Raw genomic sequence first — 20,245 nt, 5'->3', positions numbered from 1 at the left:
TCAGCCTTCCAAGTAGCTGGAACTAAAGACATGCGCCACCACGCCCACCTAATTTTTTGGTTTATTTTAGAGATGAGGTCTTGTCAAGTTGCCCGGGCTGGTCTGGAACCCATGGGCTCAGGCAATCTTCTCGCCTTAGCCTCCCAAAGTGCTGGGATTATAAGTGTGAGCCACTGTGCTCAGACTTGAAAATGTAAATTTTTATAAAAATGTGAAACAGTGTCATTCATATTTCCCAATAAAATTTGTTTTGGAGGATAGTTACTTTTCATTAACATGTAGCTTATATTAACACATAACACGTTTATTGTTGTTTTTAAAATAAATATTTCAAACATTCCTCGATTTTGAATTCTGATATGCAAATATCAGTGTAAAAGTTCTTTGGGAGTGTTTAGTAATTTTTAAGAGCTTTTAATTTTTAAGGGCCTTGTGGTACAATAGGATGTATATTTTGTAGAATTTCCAGAGTGATAGGAGTGTCTTTTGTTATTGATAATGCCGCCTCTTTGACCACACCTGAGTCCTTGCTAATGAGTGACTTAGGGTCAGACACCTAGATGGGGCTGGTCACTAGAAAGAGCCTGCGATTAGAAGGTTGGGACTTTCAGCCCACTCACCTTTGGTGAGAAGTGGGGAGTGGGCTGGAGGTTCATCTTCATTAGATTCCATAAAAACTCTTGAACAGCAAGATTTTTTTCAACAGTTCACTTTTGAGCACATACTCTTTCTCTGAATACTGTACTTAGCAGTTTTACATATATGAAGTAATTTAATCTTCATACCTTGTGAGGTTGGTATTGTTATTATCTTTATTTTACAGGTGGGAAAAATAAGATGGGGATTAAGCAACCAGTCCCAGTTCACTCAGGAACGATGAGAGCAGGATTCAAATCCAGTAGGTCTGATTCCAGGGCCTGTAACTTCCTCATTAGACTATGTGCCACTTTTCAGCAATACCTATATGTAACTTAAACTTGGATATGTACATTACTTGAGAGTAAATGCTCAAACATTTTTCTGAACACCAGTGAAGATAAAGGTTTAGGTGGGGTGGTTGGTTGGGTGGATTTGGAAAGAGGAGACTAGCAGGAGACTGAACAGCAAGATTTGATGAGCTTTTGGGCGTCTGGACACTAGGAGGAGCTGGGAAGGCCGCAGCCCCGGGGACGCTGTGCCTGCCCTTCTCTCTTGCCCTGTGCTCTATTCTGGCTATTCATCTGTGTCATTTAGAATATCCTTTGTATAAGCTGGGAGGTGTAAGTATAGTTCTCCCGGAATTCTTTGAGTCATCCTAGCAAATTATCAAGTCTGAGGAAGGCATTGCAGGATCCCCCAACTTGTAGCTGCTTTGTCAGAAGTACTGGAGGCCTGGTCTTGGGTTGGCATCTGAAGTGGGGACTGTCTTATGGGACCGTGCCTGTGACTTGTGGAATCTGATACCAACCCCAGGTAGATGGTGTCAGCATTGAATGACATTGTAGGATACCCAGCTGTTTTTGGGGAGAATTGAAGAATTGCATGGTGTGAAAAACACCCACACGTCTGGAGTGTTGTGTGAGGGTGAGGAGAAGCAGTGCATTTATGACTTTCTGTTCTAAAGGCATGAGCCCCATGAAGGTCAAGACCTTGTGTGTTTGATTTACTCTCATGTTCCCCAGGCCTGGAGAGGTGGCTGATCTGATCTGTAAAAGTCAGTCAGTAAATAGCCAAGTGAATGAATGAATGAATGAGTGAACAAAAGTAGCCAAAATAATGTAAACCTGGTGAATCTGTTCATAAAGATTCCAAATCGCTCTGTAGTTACTGATGTTCACTGTCTTTGATAGAAAATTATTCTAGCTCATCAGAATGCATAATCTTTATTTTGATCAGTTTTAAACTGTTCTCTGGCATGGAACTGAAAATTTTTGATATGCTTTAGATAGGGAGGTCTTAGAGATTCTGTTAAATCTTCCCTTTTAGGAAAAATGAACAATTTTATCCATCATTCTTAACTCTTTCAAGTTTCAGAATTATTGTCTTGTAGCATAATTGGTTTATTTGGATATTTTAGTTGGTATTTATATTTTACTCTATAATATTGAGAATACTTTTGTCTTAGAAGTTAAGTCCTTTGTTGCTTTCAGACTTTTGGAGTTTTAGATTTTCTTTTTTTTTTTGTAAGCAAGGCACTTAAAAAGAATAATACTGTGTTCATTAGAGATTGCATAATAGTCTGCTTTGCTTTTTTCAAATAGTCTGCACTAGATAATAAACAATGGTAGAAAAAAGTGTCCCCTTTACAGTAATTTCAGCAGGCAGGACATCTGTTTTCTATCTTGCAGATTGGGATTCCTTGCTAAGATCTGCCCAGCTTGAGATTGTACAGTGCTCAGAAATCTGAGAGACAGTTCTAGAGACAACTGACCTATTCAGAGAACAACACTATGTGCAGGGCACATCAACTAGGCTAAACATTTAGACCTAGCACATGACAAGGTTTCAGAAGGTGTAGTGGAATTTGTTAAGTTAGTGTCTGCTGGCTAGTTTGCTTCCGTCACCTGAGACAAAATTTGTATAGAGGAAGCCGCATGTACCCACCAATTTATAGATGAAGAAACCTAGTCACCACTGGTCCATAACAGTCTGGAATGTGGAGTTGAGCCATCAGACATTGTCTACTGTGGCTACAGACAGTATGAGCTCTTCTCAAATGGGCTGCTGGTATTTCCTTTCTTCTCCTGTCTGTGTTGTAGAGATTCTACAAAAAGGGTTTGATTTCCTTTTATTAGAGGTGATATGTATGCTTTTATAAAAAAGATGTTCGTTTTTGAGTCTGTATTTCTCAGTGTCTTCACTTTTCAGCAACTCAGCAGTCTTGAGACAGGAAAGGAACCTTGTGGTTTAACCAGCAGTCACCTGAGTTATGCAAAACCAAACCCAAAGAGAGCCAGGTCATGCTGCTTCATTAAAAGTCAGTGAAATACAATGCTATAATTACCCAGAGAACCCCAAAACAAATAGAAACAACCCCCCAAAACCCAATATAGGAACCCATCCCCGATCCCTTAAATCTGAAATTCAGTAGCCATCAGTCTATTTCGCAGCCTTCTAGATGGCCCTAATGTAAGCTGAGAATGAGTCGCAGGACTCCTGGGTGTGTGGGGTTGTTTGGATGTGAGTAAATAAGATATAAAATAGGGATGTGTTTTTGTTTTGGTGAATTGTTGAGCTTGTCGTGTATGTTTTTTAAAGTGAGAAAAGGGAGTATCACATCTCTAAGTAGGACTAGTTAACATCTCCATCAGCACTTTTCTAAGCAGGACTAGTTAACGTCTCTATCAGCGCCTCTCCAAGCAGAACAGGTTAATGTCTTCATCAGCACTGTGTTCTGAACAGAGGTGTACAACTGTTTATGAGACTGAAGTGGGGACCCTTCCTGTCTTATGGCTTGTGAGAATAGTGTTGATGACGACTAAAGTCTGCATTGCATTCAGGCACCTGCGACAGCATTCTGTTGGTACTTCTTGACTTGCAGTGGTGACCTGGGCACAAGGAGGTGACCACTGGCACCACTCCCATAGCTCCACACGGGAAAACCTGTTTCTGTAGCCTGAGTGACAAAGACTTCTAGAGCTGCCGATATCTCATCTTCACTGTGTTGGCCCAGCTGTGATAGGCACATATGGTGCATTCAGTTTGTTTTCACTCTGTTGTTATGAGGGGATTAAAGTGCCTTGGCTTCAGAAGTCAGATCACCCCTCCCTGACTCACTTCCATGTTAGTTATTTCTGTTTTCTTAGGTGAAATGGGAAGATAATCTGACTTCATGAGTGGTTGTGAGGATTACATGGGTCATTGCTTGCAAGACTTTTAGTGGAGTATGTGACATAGCATAAGTGATCAATGTTTGCCGTTTATCCCTTCAGTAATTATATTTTAAATATTATGTGTCAGTACCTGTGGTGAGTGAAACATTCCTTGGATTTTATTTGTGAGGAGAGAACATGGATTCTGTCTCACTTATGAAAAACACCTCTAATCTTGAAACTTTTATACACATATACACACACGCATATATGGCAAATTTTTGGTTATATACATAGAAAAGCAAAGGTATGTATGTTATTTAGTTCTGGTCAGGAATTTCCTTTGCCTTTGACATCTAAATGACTCCTTTTGACATCTAATGATATATAAATGACTTCTACTCAAAAGGTATTTTTGGAGCTAATTTTTTAACTAATTTTTTTAAATTAAGGAATTGAGATTTTAGTGTGTATGTAGGAAATAGGAATACCACAAAATGTCAAAATAAAGAATGAGCTAGCTTAGTTTTGATAATAATAGTGTTCTCCTTTTTTTCTGAGTATCTCATCATATTATATTAAAATTACAAGATCATAAATAGTAAGTTGGAAATTGTTTTAGCGATCAAGTCTTTCCCAAATGCTTTCTGTATGGACAACCTTCTGTGCTAGAGAGAATTTATTCTTAAAATTGAAGTATTTCCTGAAACGATTACCTGTGATCCTAGATTTTACCTTCAAAGTGTGACTAATCCCCTGTACCCGATGACCCTTCATTGTCTGGAAAGTGCTCTGTGAGTATCCCTTGCCTAGATTAGACGGAGTAAGCTGGTTCTCGTCACAGGGCTTCAAGCTTTTTTTCTTTTAAGTACCCTCTTCTGTGTATTCTTACCGAGGTCGATTGTCTTTAGCAGATAGTCACACCACTGTGCTTTTCCCGTTTCTTAATTGGGCACTGTTACTGGTAAATTTTCTCTGGGGTCATTGTAAAGAAGTGAGTAACGGTTCAGTGATATTGAAAAGAATGAAATGATGATCATTCTCTTAGTTGAGGTACTCTCCTTCTATTAATGCTGTGTAACATTGCATGGCCTCTTTGGCAGGCATCTCAAGCTTGGTGTGCTGCTTGGTCACATTGTCCTCACTGATTCCATCATAATTTACTTTTTTTAGAGTTAAGATGTTTTCCAGTATAAGATATTTTGAACTTTAATAACTTGTTTGTAAAATATATTAACGCCTTTTGAATTCCTGCTTTCTTTATAACAGAATTATAATAAGGTTGTTTTCCCCCAGCTTCTTTGTGAAACTATGCTGGGTCCTAGTCATCAGTATTCTTTTTTGTACATGTAGGAATCAGTGGTTTAGGAATCAATTCTAGAATTTGTCCAACGATCTGTATGAAGTACATGTCCTTTAGCATCTCTCGTTTACTTTGATGTCAGTAGTGGTTTAGTGATCGCATTACCAGGGATGAGTATACAGGAACCTAGATAACCTAGATTAATTGGTAGATGTGTTTGTAATAACTCTTCGTCAGTTTGGTTTATCCTTTGTTAGTCATTCATGTGTAAACATTTTTGATAGAGAATTCTGGTTGAATAGGAGTTAAGTAGATTTGCTTTCTTTTTCTTGACAAAAATCAATAGTACTGATCATTTATTGAACACTTATTACATGGTGGACCATGTGCAAAGTACTCTATACTTTTTATATTTAATATTGTCAGTAATGTTATGAAGTAGCTTCATTTTACAAACTAGAATATAAGGCTTAGGAAGATTAAATAGCTTTCCCAGGGTCATAGCTCATGAATGCTAGAGCTGTAACTCATACCCATACTTGTAAGATTCTTAGAGCATTTTTGTGCCTTTCAAGAAATAGAGAGGCCTTTTATCCAGAAATATGTGTTCATTTCATAGTATGGAAGGTCTGCAATCTTACCAGTTGATGTTCTTCTGGATAGAGATCTTTTATCTGCTGGCTGCTTGCTGTCCTTTGGAGTTTTCTATTTTTTTTTTTTTTTTTTTAAGTTGGAGTCTCACTCTGTCGCTCAAACTGGAGTGCAGTGGCCACTCCCGGCCACTGCAGCCTTGACCTACTGGGCTCCAGCGATCCTTCCACCTCAGCCTTCCCAGTAGCTGGAACTACAGGCATGCGCTACCACACCCAGCTGATTTCTTAATTTATTGTAGAGATGAGGTCTCACTGCCCAGGCGGGTCTCGAACCCGTGGGTTCAGACAATCCACTCACCTCAGCCTCCCAAAGGCGCAGGATTACAGGCTGAGCCACCGAGCCCAGCTTGGAGTTTTCTGTCTTACTGGTGTAAAGGTTTTTGGGTCTGTTCATAACAGAGTCTTTGTTGTACAGAGTCTTTGTCTATTACAGGGGCCCCCAACCCTTGGGTCACTGGTCTGTGGCCTTTAGGAACTGGACTCCACAGCAGGAGATGAGTGGCGGGGCTAACATGCAAAGCTTCATTTGTATTTACAGCCATTCCCCATCACTAGCATGAGCACCTGAGCTCTACCTTCTGTCAGATCAGCAGTGGCATTAGATTTTCATAGGAGTGTGATGTGAACCTTATTGTGAATTGTAGTGGATCTAGGTTGCACTCTCTCAGGAGAATCTAATGCCTAATGATCTGAGGGGAAGCTGAGGTGGTGAGGCTAACACTGGGGAGCAGCTGTATTATTGAACATCATGTGCTGTAATCTGTATTTAGCTGTAAATACAGATTAACATTAGCAGTGGGGTTTGATTGCACAGCATAATAAATCAGTTGCTTGTAGACTCATACCAAAACCCTATCAGTGAGTGACAAGTGAGTTAATATATTTCAGTTGTACATAGCTGCATCTGGTGGCAGGCTTTAAGTCAGAATCTAACACTTATTTTAGTCCATGGATGGCCTGCCCATTATTTTATTTACCACGTCTACCTACGCCTCTTTTTTTTCTTTCTATGGTGAATTGTAGAATTATTTCATTATATAGAATTATCCTGAAACCATCACTCCTACCCATGGAAGAATTGTCTTCCACGAAACTGATTCCTGATGCCAAAAAGACTGGGGACCACTGGTCTATTACTAACTCATTATTTTAATTATCGATTGAGTTACTGATATGAAAATTGTCGCCTGACTATTAAATTATGTACACAAGCTTTGGACTTTAATGGGCTTTAAATCTTGGCTCTAGATGTGTGGCCATTAGCCATTTACTTAATTTTTCTCTGCCTCGGTTTTCTTAGTGAATATAATAATACCTTTCTCCTAAGGTTGTTATGAGAATTTTGTGACTGTGTAATACATGTAAAATAATTAGATGATTACCTGGCACATGATGTTCAATAATTGTAACCTGTTGTTATTACTAGTCACTAATTAGTTTCTATCAATTAGTTTTAAATGAAACACTAATCAATAACATACTGATAAATTGTCATTTTGTTGTTAGATTTATTTTTCCTCTGTGAATTTTCTTAGACTGTTGTCTTCCAGGTCTTCTGGCTGTGGGCTTATGTTAAATATGTCTCCTGTTAATAAGAACTGTGTGCCAAGCACTGTACAAAGCATTTTACAGTTAACCCATGCTATAGGAATTATTATTAACGGTTATTTTTGTGGACTTTTAAATTTATTGCTTGTCGAACCAGGCACAGTGTTACCTTCTTTATCTTTATGGGAATCTAAAAGGAGAAAGTAATGCCAGTGCTGGCTATTTCATTAGCAGTTATATAGTGTTTCCTTGTGGTTGAGGAGCACTAGTTGGTACTGGAGACTAGATTCTCTTTTGTTCTCTGTGACCTATTGGATTACTGTTGGATACGTGTTTCCGCTGTTGCATCCCCTGACTGATGAGGCGGTCTATTGAGAAAGGGAACTTGAGAGTGTGTCTGAGGGTTCTTCTGCCTTTGAATGTCCAGGCAATGAGATCTTTATCTCTGTCCTAGTGATGGTTCTGCCATCGATGTCAGAAAGTTTTCTTCCTGTGGACAGGATCTCTCCTTCAATACTGGCTTCAGGTTAAAGGGGTACTGTTTGATTTGGTTGAAGGAACTCCTAGATGCCAGACCTTGGGGAGCCTAGACTGTGGGGCATACACACCAGACATGGAGATTTTTGACATGTAGTCACGCTCTTGGAGTTTCAGATACACATTTAGATTTTGTGAGCTTTATTATTTATTAAGGGTAAAATAAATGATTTGTAAGATATTTATTCAGTTCTATTATTTAATTTTGTAGTTTTGCAAACCTGCTAGTATAGTTTTTAAAATTAGAAATAAAATAAGAAACTGGGTTTTAAGCTCCCTTCTGTGCTTATTTTTTAGGTGGTATTAAAGATAATCAAACATTATCAAGAAGAAGGACAAGGAACTGAGGTTGTTCAAGGCGTGCTCTTGGGCCTGGTCGTGGAAGATCGACTTGAAATTACCAACTGCTTCCCTTTCCCGCAGCACACAGAGGATGATGCAGACTTTGATGAAGGTAAGATTGCTCCTCTCCAGTGTCCCTTCTAGTGCATACAAGTGGGTAATACAGTTCTTACCATAACTTTTGAGAATGTTAATGGGAGTCTGCCAGGCTAGCCTAATTCACTTGATTTTCTTATTTTTTGGAAAAATTACATAAATGCTTGAAAATGAGAATTTCTATCATAAACTTCATTAGTTTGTGATTTTGATTTGTAGTGATTTGAATATGAACTGTGCTGATATTGACTTTTCCAGTATGAAATTGGGCTTGCCAGATAAACTTACATTGTGTAGGACACGGATCATCAGTGTGCGTCCACCATCCATTCTCTTCTATCTGTGTTCAAGAATATATGAGTTCAGCCCTCTGCTTCAGAAAGAAGATACTTTTTGAACATTTGAGAAACATCTTATTTTTGTGTTACAGGTATAATTGTTTTGTTAACAAAGAGAGATAGTAGTTAAAAGCTCACATGAAAGACCGAAGTCAACATCTAAAAGATTTTATTAAATCTAGATGAATGTCACATCTCACTTGTTTGAACTCTCACAGTTTCATTTTTGTATAACTTTTTTGTATTGTGGTAAAAAACACATAACATGAAATCGATCATCTTAACCATTTTTAAGTATACACAACAGTAATGTTAGCTATGCATGTTGTACAGTAAATGTCTAGAACTTTCATCTTGCAAAACTGAAGCTCTCTATCCATTGAACAAATAATTCCCTTTTCTACTTCCTTTACCTCCCAGCAACCACCATTCTACTTTCTGATTCTGAAAGTTTGACTGCTTTTAATACCTCATCTAAGTGGAATCATGTGGTATTTATTTTTGTGAGTGGCTTATTATACTTAGCATAATGTCCTCAAAATTCATCTATGTTGTAGCATAGAGCAGGATTTCTTTTTTCTAAAATAAAATAACATTCCATTATGTGTGTATGCCACATTTTCTTTATACTGTCATCTATCCATGGTTACAGGTTGTTTTTATCTCTTGGCTGTTGGGAATAATGCTGCCAGGAACATGGGTGTGCAAATTATCTCTTCAAGACCCTGTTTTCAATTTCTTTTGGATATATACCCATATGTGGTATTGCTGGATTATATGATAGTTCTATTTTTAATTTGTTGAGGAACTTTGATACTGTTTTTTATAATAGCTGCACCATTTTACTTTCCCACCGACTGTGCACAAGGATTCTAGTTTCTCAGTATCCTTGTCAACACTTATTTTCTGTTTTAATGTCCATTTTAACAGTTACGAAGTGATATCTCATTATGGTTTTGATTTGCACTTTCTCAATGATTACTTGATGTTGAGCATCTTTTCATATGTTTGTTGCTGATTTGTATATCTTTAGAAAAATGTCTGCTTAAGTCCTTGGCTCATTTTACAATTGGATTTTTTTTGCTGTTGAGTTGAAGGAGTTCTTTATATATTCTGGATGTTGACCTCATATCAGCTGTAAGGATTGTAATATGTGTTTCCTTCTATTTTGTAGGTTTCTTTTCGCTTTGTTGATTGTTTCTTTGTTGTGTAGGAGTTTAAAAGTTTGATATACTCCCTCTTTGCCTATTTTTGGTTTTTTGCTGGTGCTTGGTATCAATTCAAATCATTGCCAAATCCAGTGTCATGAAGCTTTTCCCGTTTTCTTCTAGGGGTTTTATATGTTTCTGGTCTAAACAATCCTGGCATATACAATCATATGATTTAATTTTTGTACTACATATATATAGTGTAAGGTAAGGGTCTAACTTCATTCTTTTGTTTGTGGCTATCCAGTTTTCCTAGAACCTTTTGTTTGAAGAGCTAGTCCTTTCCCACTGAGTGGTCTTGGCATTTTTGGGCATTCCTGTTGAAGATCACTTGACATTGTATGTGATGGAGTTCTCTCTCTCTCTCTCTCTCTCTCTCTCTCTCTCTCTCTCTCTCTCACAGGGTCTCACTCTGTCACTCTGTCACCCAGGCTGGAGTTCAGTGGCACACTCATAGCTCAACGCAGTCTCGAACTCTTGAGCTCAAGCAGTCCTCCTCTTGAGTAGGTGGAGCGACAGATGTGCGCTACCATGCCTGGCTAACTTTTTGTTTTATTTTTTGTAGAAGGTCTTATTATATTGCCCAGGCTGGTCTTGAACTCCCAGACTCAAGCAATCCTTCTGCTTCAGCCTCCCAAGCTGCTAGAATTACAGGTGTGAACCACCACGTTGATCTTTTTGCCATTTTCTATATAAGTTTTAACTGATCACTCTAACTTTGATGAAATGTTACTTATTTCATTTGCTTTCAGATCTTCATAGTACCTTGAATATAACAGACACAAAGTGTATTCGGGCTATGGTTAAATACCTTGCATTTTGTCTGCAAGTTGGTTTTTCATTAAAGTGATGTCTCTAGAAACAAAGGTTTCTACTTTGGTTGTAGGCAACTGAGTGCTAGGACCCTTGCTCTTTTTAAAAATCTTTGTACAGCCTTTTCCTCCCTCCTGGCTGTGCTCTTCCTATTTCATCTGAATTACCTCTGACAACTAAGGTTGACAACTGTAGTCCATTCTGGCAGTATTAAGATATCTTTGTTCCCCTATGCACGAGCATATCTGGGGGTGCTTAATTATATTTCAGTGATCACTACTTTGTCACTGGAAGGCCAGGGATTGTTAATACAATTTCTTTGGTTTACAAGTGAGGATCTTGAGAGGTTTCCTTGGAGTGATTTGTTTGATTACTGAGTTGGTGGCATAGCTAAGAGTAGAATCTATCTCAGAACAGTTCACACTGTCACAGTTTTCTTACGTAGTTAATTTTAAAAATAAAATTCTTTGTTCAGAATATGAAGAAATAATGTTCACTGCAATTATGGTAGATAAAGCAAAACTTATTACTAATTCTAGGTCTTAATCATTGAAAGCTAACTTCTTTTATTCTGAACTACTTGACCAGTATGTTATTTCACTAATATCTACCTTGAGAAGATCATTATAACTGTTTTACCATCCCTGAGATAAGGAGAGCCTTCAGTTTAGCATTAAATAATAAATTGGACATTGTGTACTGCGTACTCTGTATAAATTGCCCATGATGAGTTGTTACTCTGCATAGTTGAGGGTCTTACAGTCTCATTTTCCAGATTAGGAAACTGATGCCTAGTGGGATAAGTAACTTGTTCAAGAGGTAATATAGGGATTGAAACCTGTGGCTGCCTAGATACCAATACCATGGCTTTCCATTCCAGAGTGTTACTCTGAGACTCCCAGGGAAGTATATTCCAGAGATTTAGGGTGTTGAGTGTGAGCTGTCATTATTCTGTATCTGAAATGCACTTTTTGTGTAAAATAAATTTGTTTTTCTAGGTTTACCTGTAGAAACTAATAGGAATTGCCATGTTTCTTACACATGTGAAAAACCTAAGACAGTACCCTATATATCTTTGCAGCCTCCTGTGTTAGGTTTGAATTTTAGGTTCATTCACCTAACCCATTCATTCTGTGTTAATGGGCATTAGAATGTAGTCACCATTAGAATTTTAAAAATCAAGCCTAGATAAAAACTAAAATTTCTTATTATAGGGTGATATATGCAGAACAGAATAGTCCTATATGTTGATTATTTTAAGTCCTGGTAAAGGCCCACTGCTTTGTGTACTGCTTTTTAAATTTTATGCCATCTAGAACTAATATTAATTCATGGAAAATTTTTTTTTCCTACCACCCACCTTATGCAAGCAAGATGCCAAATAGTTCATAATTTTGATGATTATCTATTATGAGTTGCTTAGAGTTTTTTTTTGGAAGCGAGGAGGGGTTGTTTTGTTTGTTTGTTTTGGTGCCTCATGTGGAGAGTGGATTTTTAATCTGTGGTCCAAAAGTGAAATGTCAGTGTTTTAAATCAGAGGTTGGCAAATTATGACCCATGGAAAGAGACTGCTGTGCTTGTTGGTTTCTGTACTTTATGTGGTTGCATTCCCTCTCCAGTGACACAGTGGAATTGTTGGCAGAGACTGTGGGTCCTGTGCCTAAAGAATTTGCTATCTGGCCCTTTAAGAAAGTTTGGCCACCTGCGATTTATATTTCTCTTACTCCTTATTGTTCTTCCTTTCTTGTAAGGTTAAAGAATAAGTCAGTGAATCTTTTTATCATACATTGGTGATTTTGAGTTTGTGGTTTATTTCTTCTAAATATTACCCCTATACTGACTGAGTCCAGCAGTTATTGTAAGCACTGAAATGAAAAGGCTGTTTGTCTCAATAGTGCATCTAGGAAGGAAGTAACAGGATAGGTAGCTTCTGCTTTAATTTTAGTGCATTTTTTCTTCTAAAAAAGCATATATTAAGTTTCTGAAATCTAGGGGAATGTTCTGTGTGCAATACGGAAGAAAGACATTAAATCCATGTTGCAGACTTGTGCCTGGGTACAAGGTAATGGTATGAAGCCAAGAAACATGGGTGAGATCTCTGCTCTGTATGTGGGAGCTGGGCGATGCTGAATCACTCCTGAGCCGTGTTTTCTAACTGTGATATCTTTTATTTAGCACGTATTAATGGCTCACTGAGTTCTAGAAACAGTGAGAAGGATAATGTCTTCATGAGATTAATTTTGCATTGTGCTGCCCTGGATTATGTTTATTATAGGATGCTTCAAAACCTAGAAAATTATTGTGGTATGAGTTTTCTACAGTTACTTTCTCTCTGTTAATTCATAGTTTGTTTTTATACACGTGGTAATTCTCCTTTGAGTGGTTTAAATCTTGATAGCTTTTTTTTTTGAGTTGAAGTCTTACTTTGTTGCTCAGGCTAGAGTGTGGTGGCACGGTCACAACTCACTGCAGCCTCGCCTCCTGGGTTTAGGTGATCCTTTCACGTCAGCCTCCTGAGTAGCTAGGACTACCTGTACGTGCCACTACACTCGACTTTTTATATTTTTTGTAGAGACAAGATCTTGCCATGTTTCTTAGCCTGGTCTTGAACTCCTGGCCTCAAACTATCTTTCTGCCTCGGCTTCCCAAAGTACTAGTATTGCGGGTTTGAGCTACTGTGCCTGCCAATAAACTTTTATTTTACAGAATTTATCTTCTACTTGAAAGAGAGATAACTTGCTCATATTAGAGAATATGTTTTTTTTAAAAAGTGAGTAGAAAAACTCATATTAAAATCCCCATTAGGGGGCACTATTATCAAGCTTAGGAGAACTGGAGACTAATTTGTGTTCTCAGACATGCAACCTGAGGCTTGCTGAAAGGGAAAAACATTTTCATCTGATAAGATTCAGATACTATTTTATACAACTGAATTCCTTAAATATGTCATAAAGCGCACTGAATTAAACATAGATTCAATAACTCACTGTCTTGTTTTTCAGCAGACTAAATTCGTTTAGTATTGCAGGTGATATGAGAAGCTTACTGTATTCTGCATCAGAGCCAAATCTGTAATTCTTATATTTGGAGTGGACAAATTTTTTTGTTTTGCTTGCTAGTCACAAAGAATGATCCTTGGTCTCTAAAATCAGTTTCTTTGAAAAGGAAGCATGAAGACTGTATTGCACTATGGAAGCACAGCTGGAGACTGACATGATGCTTCACCCAGGCAGTGATGTGTCATCAGGTATGACGCTACAGTGACGAGATACACTGATGTCATACACACAACACATAGCTTTTAGCTTTCCTTGGTTCATTTTCAGTAGGAGAACGTTATTGCTGGAAAATTACTTTTTTTTTATTACTCGAGTTGGTATCAGAGTAAGAAATACTAGTATAGACTGACCTACATAATTATTTTAAGTTTTTAAAAGAAAAGCAGTGTTGAAGGACCTTCCTTTCAAAGGCTAAAGTATGAATCGACAAAAATGTAATAAAAACATGATGCATTTAGAGTAACTTTCCACAGTATAGATGTTGCTTTAGTGTCCCTGAGTGTGGGAGAGCGAGTCGTTGAGTTGTGTTATTGCAGTGCTCTCCATGGGTAGCCGGTTCGTGTCAGGGGGAATCTGCTCAATCACTCGCCTTCTTAGCCTCTATCCCTTCTCCTCATTCTCCTGCTACAGCCCCACTGGGATTGCTCTTTCGCCTTAGAATTGCTTTTGAGTTCAGGGAAGAGTTGAGTCAGGACAGGGAAAGCTTCTTCTATTTTTTTTAGTCAGATGGGAACATTTTGTGAAAAGTCATGTGTTTATTCATTATTTTGTCTTATCCACTCTCTGTTTAGTCAGTGGTCATTGTGATCTGTCCAACAGATTCATTTTTTAAAACTTCTGTTTCTTTTGTTGCATTTTTAAAAGAAAGTTTTTCTTGGTGGAAATACTAGATATAATATGTAGACAGTTTTGGAGTACATTTTGGAACTTATTGGAGAAATAGGATCATGTTTACCAAGTAACTTCAAATCAATAAGTGTGGAGGTTTGATAAAATGTTTCAGGTATCTCAGGAAAAAACTTTGTTCACATTAATTCATTTCAGCATTTATCCAGCAGATTACATTGGATAGGTGATAGAAAAGTTACAAAGACATCAAATCCTGGTTACTGCCTTAAATATATAAATTTAAAAGTGTGTAAATTTAAAAAATGTAAGTAAGTTAAAAAAAAGTGAAACAATGTATAGAAGTCTAGAGTAAGGAAGGACAAAATGATGGAAACACTCAGATGTCAGCTACTGATTCCTTCTGGGGGATTACTTTGCAGGAGAAGTGAGGTTTGATTTTGGAGATAGATGCCCTTAGGAGTTTTAAGTAATTGTTAAGGACGTTATTATGTCTTGTGTGTTGCAGTTCTTCCTATCTTGGGCTTTCATCAGTAATACAGGCATCTCTGGAAATAAAGAACAAACTAATGTATATACTTGATTTGTCATATTTATTGTTCAGAGATAATTCTATTCCTTGCAAATACCTTTTAAATATTGCTGTTGCTTTAGTGCTCAGGTACAGAAGTTGGTTTTGACGTTTATTTTAATATACAAAAGTCGTCCTGGCAGTGATGTTAGGGTCATGTTTATGGAACCTTGGGGCCAAATTGCAGTTAACTCTGTTTAAATATTTAACAAATACTTTATTTTAGAAACATTGTGTAAGTCGATAGCTAGAGAATCTGTACATTAATTACGATACAACTCCTCAAGGACTCCTTTTTTTTTTTTGGGAGTTACTAATGTAGTATTTTGAAAATGTTAAGGTGTTCATGTTTGATGATTTACTGCTAAATATTCAGGGCAATGACATTTAGGTTACTGCTCAAATTTTTCTGGTCACTCAAAAGCCTATGGTTTGTGAGTTGAGACTTGGTAACTTAGACCTAAATTTATATGTTTAGTTTTTGGTTTAGTCAAGTGATTAGAATACAAGAAATAAAATTCAAATATGAAGTATCAATTCCTGTGTTTTTATGCCTTTTTTGTTCTTCCAGTTTTGGTGTCTCTGGATTCTAAATACAAGAGCAGGAACAGAGTCCAACTTCACTTTATAAGCTTGAAAACTATTTCTGCCTTTACTTCATGTGTTAAAATTTAGTTTTTTTAAATTATTATTTTAATGAGAAGCTCATGTGCATGGGAGGTTGCACCATTGGAAATGTGGTGAAGGTAAAGTAAAAAGGTTTTTCTGCTTAAAGAAATTAGAATGCTTTACACTGTACTCTCCCCGGTCCAACGCATAAGTGCTATGGTTTGGAAAGAAGCCAAGGAAAACCTGTTCAAATTCTGTGCAGACTTAAAGTAATACTGTAAGATTTAAAAATTACAGGTGGATACAGTACTTAAATAGTATTTAAAATTCCTACGTTTCCCAAGTCTAAAAATGTAATCCTTAAATTACTGTCCCCAGTGGTTTAAATTTTAATTAAATAAAAGCTGTCTTTCTTTTGACCCACAACAACTTTGGGTGGATACTTGAATTTATTACTAAACTTAAAGGCAATAGTCATTTAAAACAATCTATTTTAGTACTGATTAAAATGTCAAAAAGTCACAGGTAGAGCATATGATCGAAGATCCTTGCTCTTTCTGTTTTTCCAAAAATTGTCCCAACCAGCAAGTCGCTGCTTGCTTCCTGTCTTGCCCAGGAGCAGAAGCATCACTCAGTTTCATTCCCCCAATTAAATATGTTACCTGATCTGCAGGTTTCACAGATTGGTAGTTAATTATAATGAGATCTGATGTTTTGGTGCTAGTGCTGAGTTTTCCAAACTGCCCTCCGTGCTGAAAGGGTGGTATCTAGTCATGCTTGTGGTATGTTCTGTGTCCCCTGTAATCCTCTGTCTCTAGGGGAGGCTTTCATAGTTTTGAAGCTTTTATCTGCTTGAGGTGATTCTTCATTTCTTGCCTGTTACCAGTTGCAGAGTTGGGGTTTCATACCTTTATCACTTCTCTGCCATGAATATTGTTCACTGTTTTTTTTAATCAGTAATTTTTACATTTCAGTACATTTCAGATGTTTCTGATAAGAGTTGAAAATAAAGGCAGTATCTATTTTGACTTAACTAGTACTATAACGGTGTAGGTTTGCGGTACAGCCCTGCCTATACCCCCATGCCCTCATGCACAGGCACCCATTTTGCCCTCTACCATTTGACCTGTGGACACTGTCTTTTAATAGACACACAGCCCTTTTGCCCTGCTTGACTGGCAAAAGGGCTAAGATTATTCCAGTGTTTACCTTGTTTCTGTTACTATAGAATTGGGTAGGTGGCAACCTAGTAGGAACATGCTTTGGTGGCAGGTGCTAACCTCACAGCAGCAGCCGTGCTGGTGGTGTCTGCAGCAGGCCCTGCTGCGCCTCTGGACATGTGGCATGCTGATAGCCCTGAAGGGCTCAGTGACAGCTGCAGCAGCCGTCCAGCTAGTGCCAGCGTCCCCAAGTTGCTGTGACTTCCACGCTCACCTATTCTCACTGTCACTTGTCCCTTGTGCATCTTTCTTTCTTCTTTTGTTGTTTATTCATAAAACCAACATTTCTGTCCTGCCCTTCTCCGGCCTTTGCTTACCTGCATTTCTGCAGCGGATGTTTTTTGAAGTTCATTATTTATAGAGCTTAGCCACTTCAGACCGTGTGCTTGAATATGTGAAGCGTGGGAGAGTAGTTAGTGCATTATTAGTGAGTCAGATTATTATAAAATGAAGATTATGTTACTTCTCAGATGGAAGTGTCTAGGATATATTTTTCTGTAAGTTGGAGAATGACTTGGTGTTACAAATGTGTATATTTACAGATACGCCTATCTTCAAGTTTGTAAGTCAAAGTGATTCTAAATATATTTATTTTGTAAAATAATTTTGTTCTTGAAAATTTATAAATTGACCATCTGTTTTAATTGTCATATAAGAAATGTTTTGTTTTTGATTGATTAGCATTTGGTAGCGACTTCCAAACTTAAAATGTACTCAGATAGTTTTAGAGGTCTATTACCAAGCCTCTTGGGAATGTGAATTATTTACCCTTAATGTTTTAGTTTCTCTTCCTCCTCCTACCACCAGCCCCTCTCCCACCATGCAAACATAGATAAAACAAAATGTTAGACAGACAGTAATAAGAAGGCAAGGGGTGGGATGGAGAGGGGTGATGTCATACCTTGAAGGTGTTGGCTGTTTTCTTAGGTGGTGATGGAAAATGAATGGCATAGGTGTCACATGGAGTGTTAAGATCACTGTAGGCTATATCTGGGTAACTCCCCTGCCCCTTATGAGGTATTTGACATGACTGACAGTGAGAATCCAGTGTTTCTTCAGAATCTAGATTTGTATTCTTTCCAGATTGTCTCCTCATCTTCTGGGCACTCTGATCATAAAGAATACTAGTAGCCAATTAGGGAAATAATGTGGGTACACATATACCATATAGCTCTTCGTTGAGAAAATTCCTAAAATCACATACAGGTCTTGCAGACTTTATGAAAGGCACAAAAGACAGGAAATCTAGACTGAGTTCTGCCTAAAGTTCTGGCTCTATTATTAATTGGAATCTTGGGTCTCTCCAGCCTCAATTTTCATATTTGCAAAGTGGATCACAATAGAACCTGTTGTAATTATTTTAGCAGATGAGAAACTGAGGCCTAGGAAAGCCCAGGGTTAAAATTAATGGCATATTCAGAACTAGAAACCCCAGTATGCCCATCTAATGCATAATCCACCACAATTTAGGAGAGTTGTTGTAATTCCAGTATTTTGTCAGAATTGCTGTGAGTGATGCCGGTGCCTATAATTGTAACTTGTAGGTGTAATGTATTTACTTAAGACACTAGTTCTAGTTCTTGGTGTTATCATTGACTGTCAGTACAGCTAAGATCAAATGATTGTTGAATTTAACACTAAGGTTTGGAAAGTTTCTCATGTTGTGTGTGTACACTAGATATTAAGTAAAAATGAAGGGCGATTTTAACCTTCAAGTCAACAGAAAATTGGTGGTAGTTCAATAGCTGTAGACATTCGAAACCCATTTCACTGCTGAAAGGCAGCATAGTTTGCTACGTGGAATGGAGAAACTAATTGAAAGTATATATCGAGCCAGGTAGGATAGGGGAAGAAAAATGAGTTCTTATTAAATGTCCCTGAATACAGTTACAAATACTAGGTGACTTATTTGACTTAGGAAATTAGTACCTGACTGATGACAAAGGAAGACATTCTGGGAAACTTGGCTTTGTAGGTAACATAGCAGACAGTGTTGCTAAAGTCTGTCATGTAAGTGTCCTTCATTGGGTGCATGGCGTGGCTGAGTGTTGTGCATTGTGTCTGCTGTGAGTATCCTTCACTGAGTGTACAGTGTGGCTGAGTGCTGTGTTCTGTGGTGTGTCCACTGTACTGTGAGTGTCCTTCCTCACCGAGTGCATGGTGTGGTTGAGTACCATGTTGTGCAGTGTGTCCACTCTGCTGTGCATGTCCTTCCTCACTGGGTACATGGTTTGTCTGAGTGCTGTATTGTGTGGTGACTACCATCTGGGCAAGCAGAACAGAAGAAGAGAGCACAAAAGGCAGTGATCTAGCTGTGAGGAGCCTGTGTGGACATTGGCTGCCACTTGCAAACGTGGAGCAGCTGGTGACCTCCCCTCTAGCCAGTTCCCTTAGCTGCTCGTGAAGGGGAGGCGCTGGCACGAATGGCCCTCACAAGTCATCTTCGGGTGTCATGGTACCTATGACTGAGACAAGCCAGCAGATCCAGTGACAGTGACCATGGTCATGGTGCCCTTCTCTTATTTTTCTCTTTTTCTTTTTTGATATAAGTTTTTTTGCTCCTTCAGAGTTTGGCACAAATATTGAGATAGGTATAATAACCCTAGCGTTTTTACTTTGTCTAAATGGAGTTTCTTTTTGGAAGCAAATTATGCTGTAAAGCAAGTTCCTGAGAAACATTAAGTCCTTTTTAAAAAGGCAGTAGGACTTGCAGGTGGGAGAATTGCTTGCAGTCTTACAGATTGTAAGCACGAGGGAACTATGTGAATGATGAAGTCGTGTATGGACAAGGAACCTCTGGTAGAACCCAGTCCGTCTCCCTATGGCAGTGGACTTAAATTTGGAGAATTACTTAGGTTTCGAGAATTATTCTTTTTGTGTACATGCATATGGTTACCTTTTTGGCATGAGCCCTTACAAAACTGTGTTAGCCACAAGTCATCTGGTACCTCCTGAGGGATCACTGTAATCTTATATAGATGGCTGATAATACAAAGCCACTATAGTGGCTGGGGTTTTACCAACCATGGCTTCAGTTCTAAGATGTTTAAAATGAGACCCACTTTCTCTTTTTAATTTTTTGGACAAAGAGTTGTCTTACCAGAAAATGCAGTAACTTAGGCAGATCCATAACTGGGAGAATTAATAACAGAAAGCTTTTGTTGACACCAGGAAGTAGATTAAGCAGTGCAATTGTGGTAATGAGTACCATATATGATAAGTCTGAGCCACCTGGGTTTTATTAGGCTGCTTGATGCTTTGATCACAACATTATTTCAAGACTTGTCTATTTAAATTGCTAAGGTTTTTTG

At 38.1% G+C, this 20,245-nt stretch overlaps 1 protein-coding gene across 1 annotated transcript in view; it reads left to right on the top strand.

Moving 5' to 3' along the window:
• The window catches only part of EIF3H (eukaryotic translation initiation factor 3 subunit H), a 90,254-nt gene that overhangs the window by 18,171 nt on the left and 51,838 nt on the right, over positions 1 to 20,245 (top strand). Inside the window, exon 2 of the mRNA XM_008062480.2 lies at positions 8,130 to 8,286. Coding sequence (XP_008060671.1) covers positions 8,130 to 8,286 — 157 coding nt within the window. The remainder of the gene's footprint in view (positions 1 to 8,129; positions 8,287 to 20,245) is intronic.

This window comes from Carlito syrichta, unplaced genomic scaffold (genome assembly GCF_000164805.1).
Source record: "Carlito syrichta isolate Samal-C Ts95f unplaced genomic scaffold, Tarsius_syrichta-2.0.1 Scaffold305720, whole genome shotgun sequence".
NCBI lineage: Eukaryota > Metazoa > Chordata > Mammalia > Primates > Tarsiidae > Carlito > Carlito syrichta.
The sequence above is the reverse complement of the archived record's forward strand: the minus strand, read 5'-3'. Positions and strand labels throughout refer to the sequence as shown.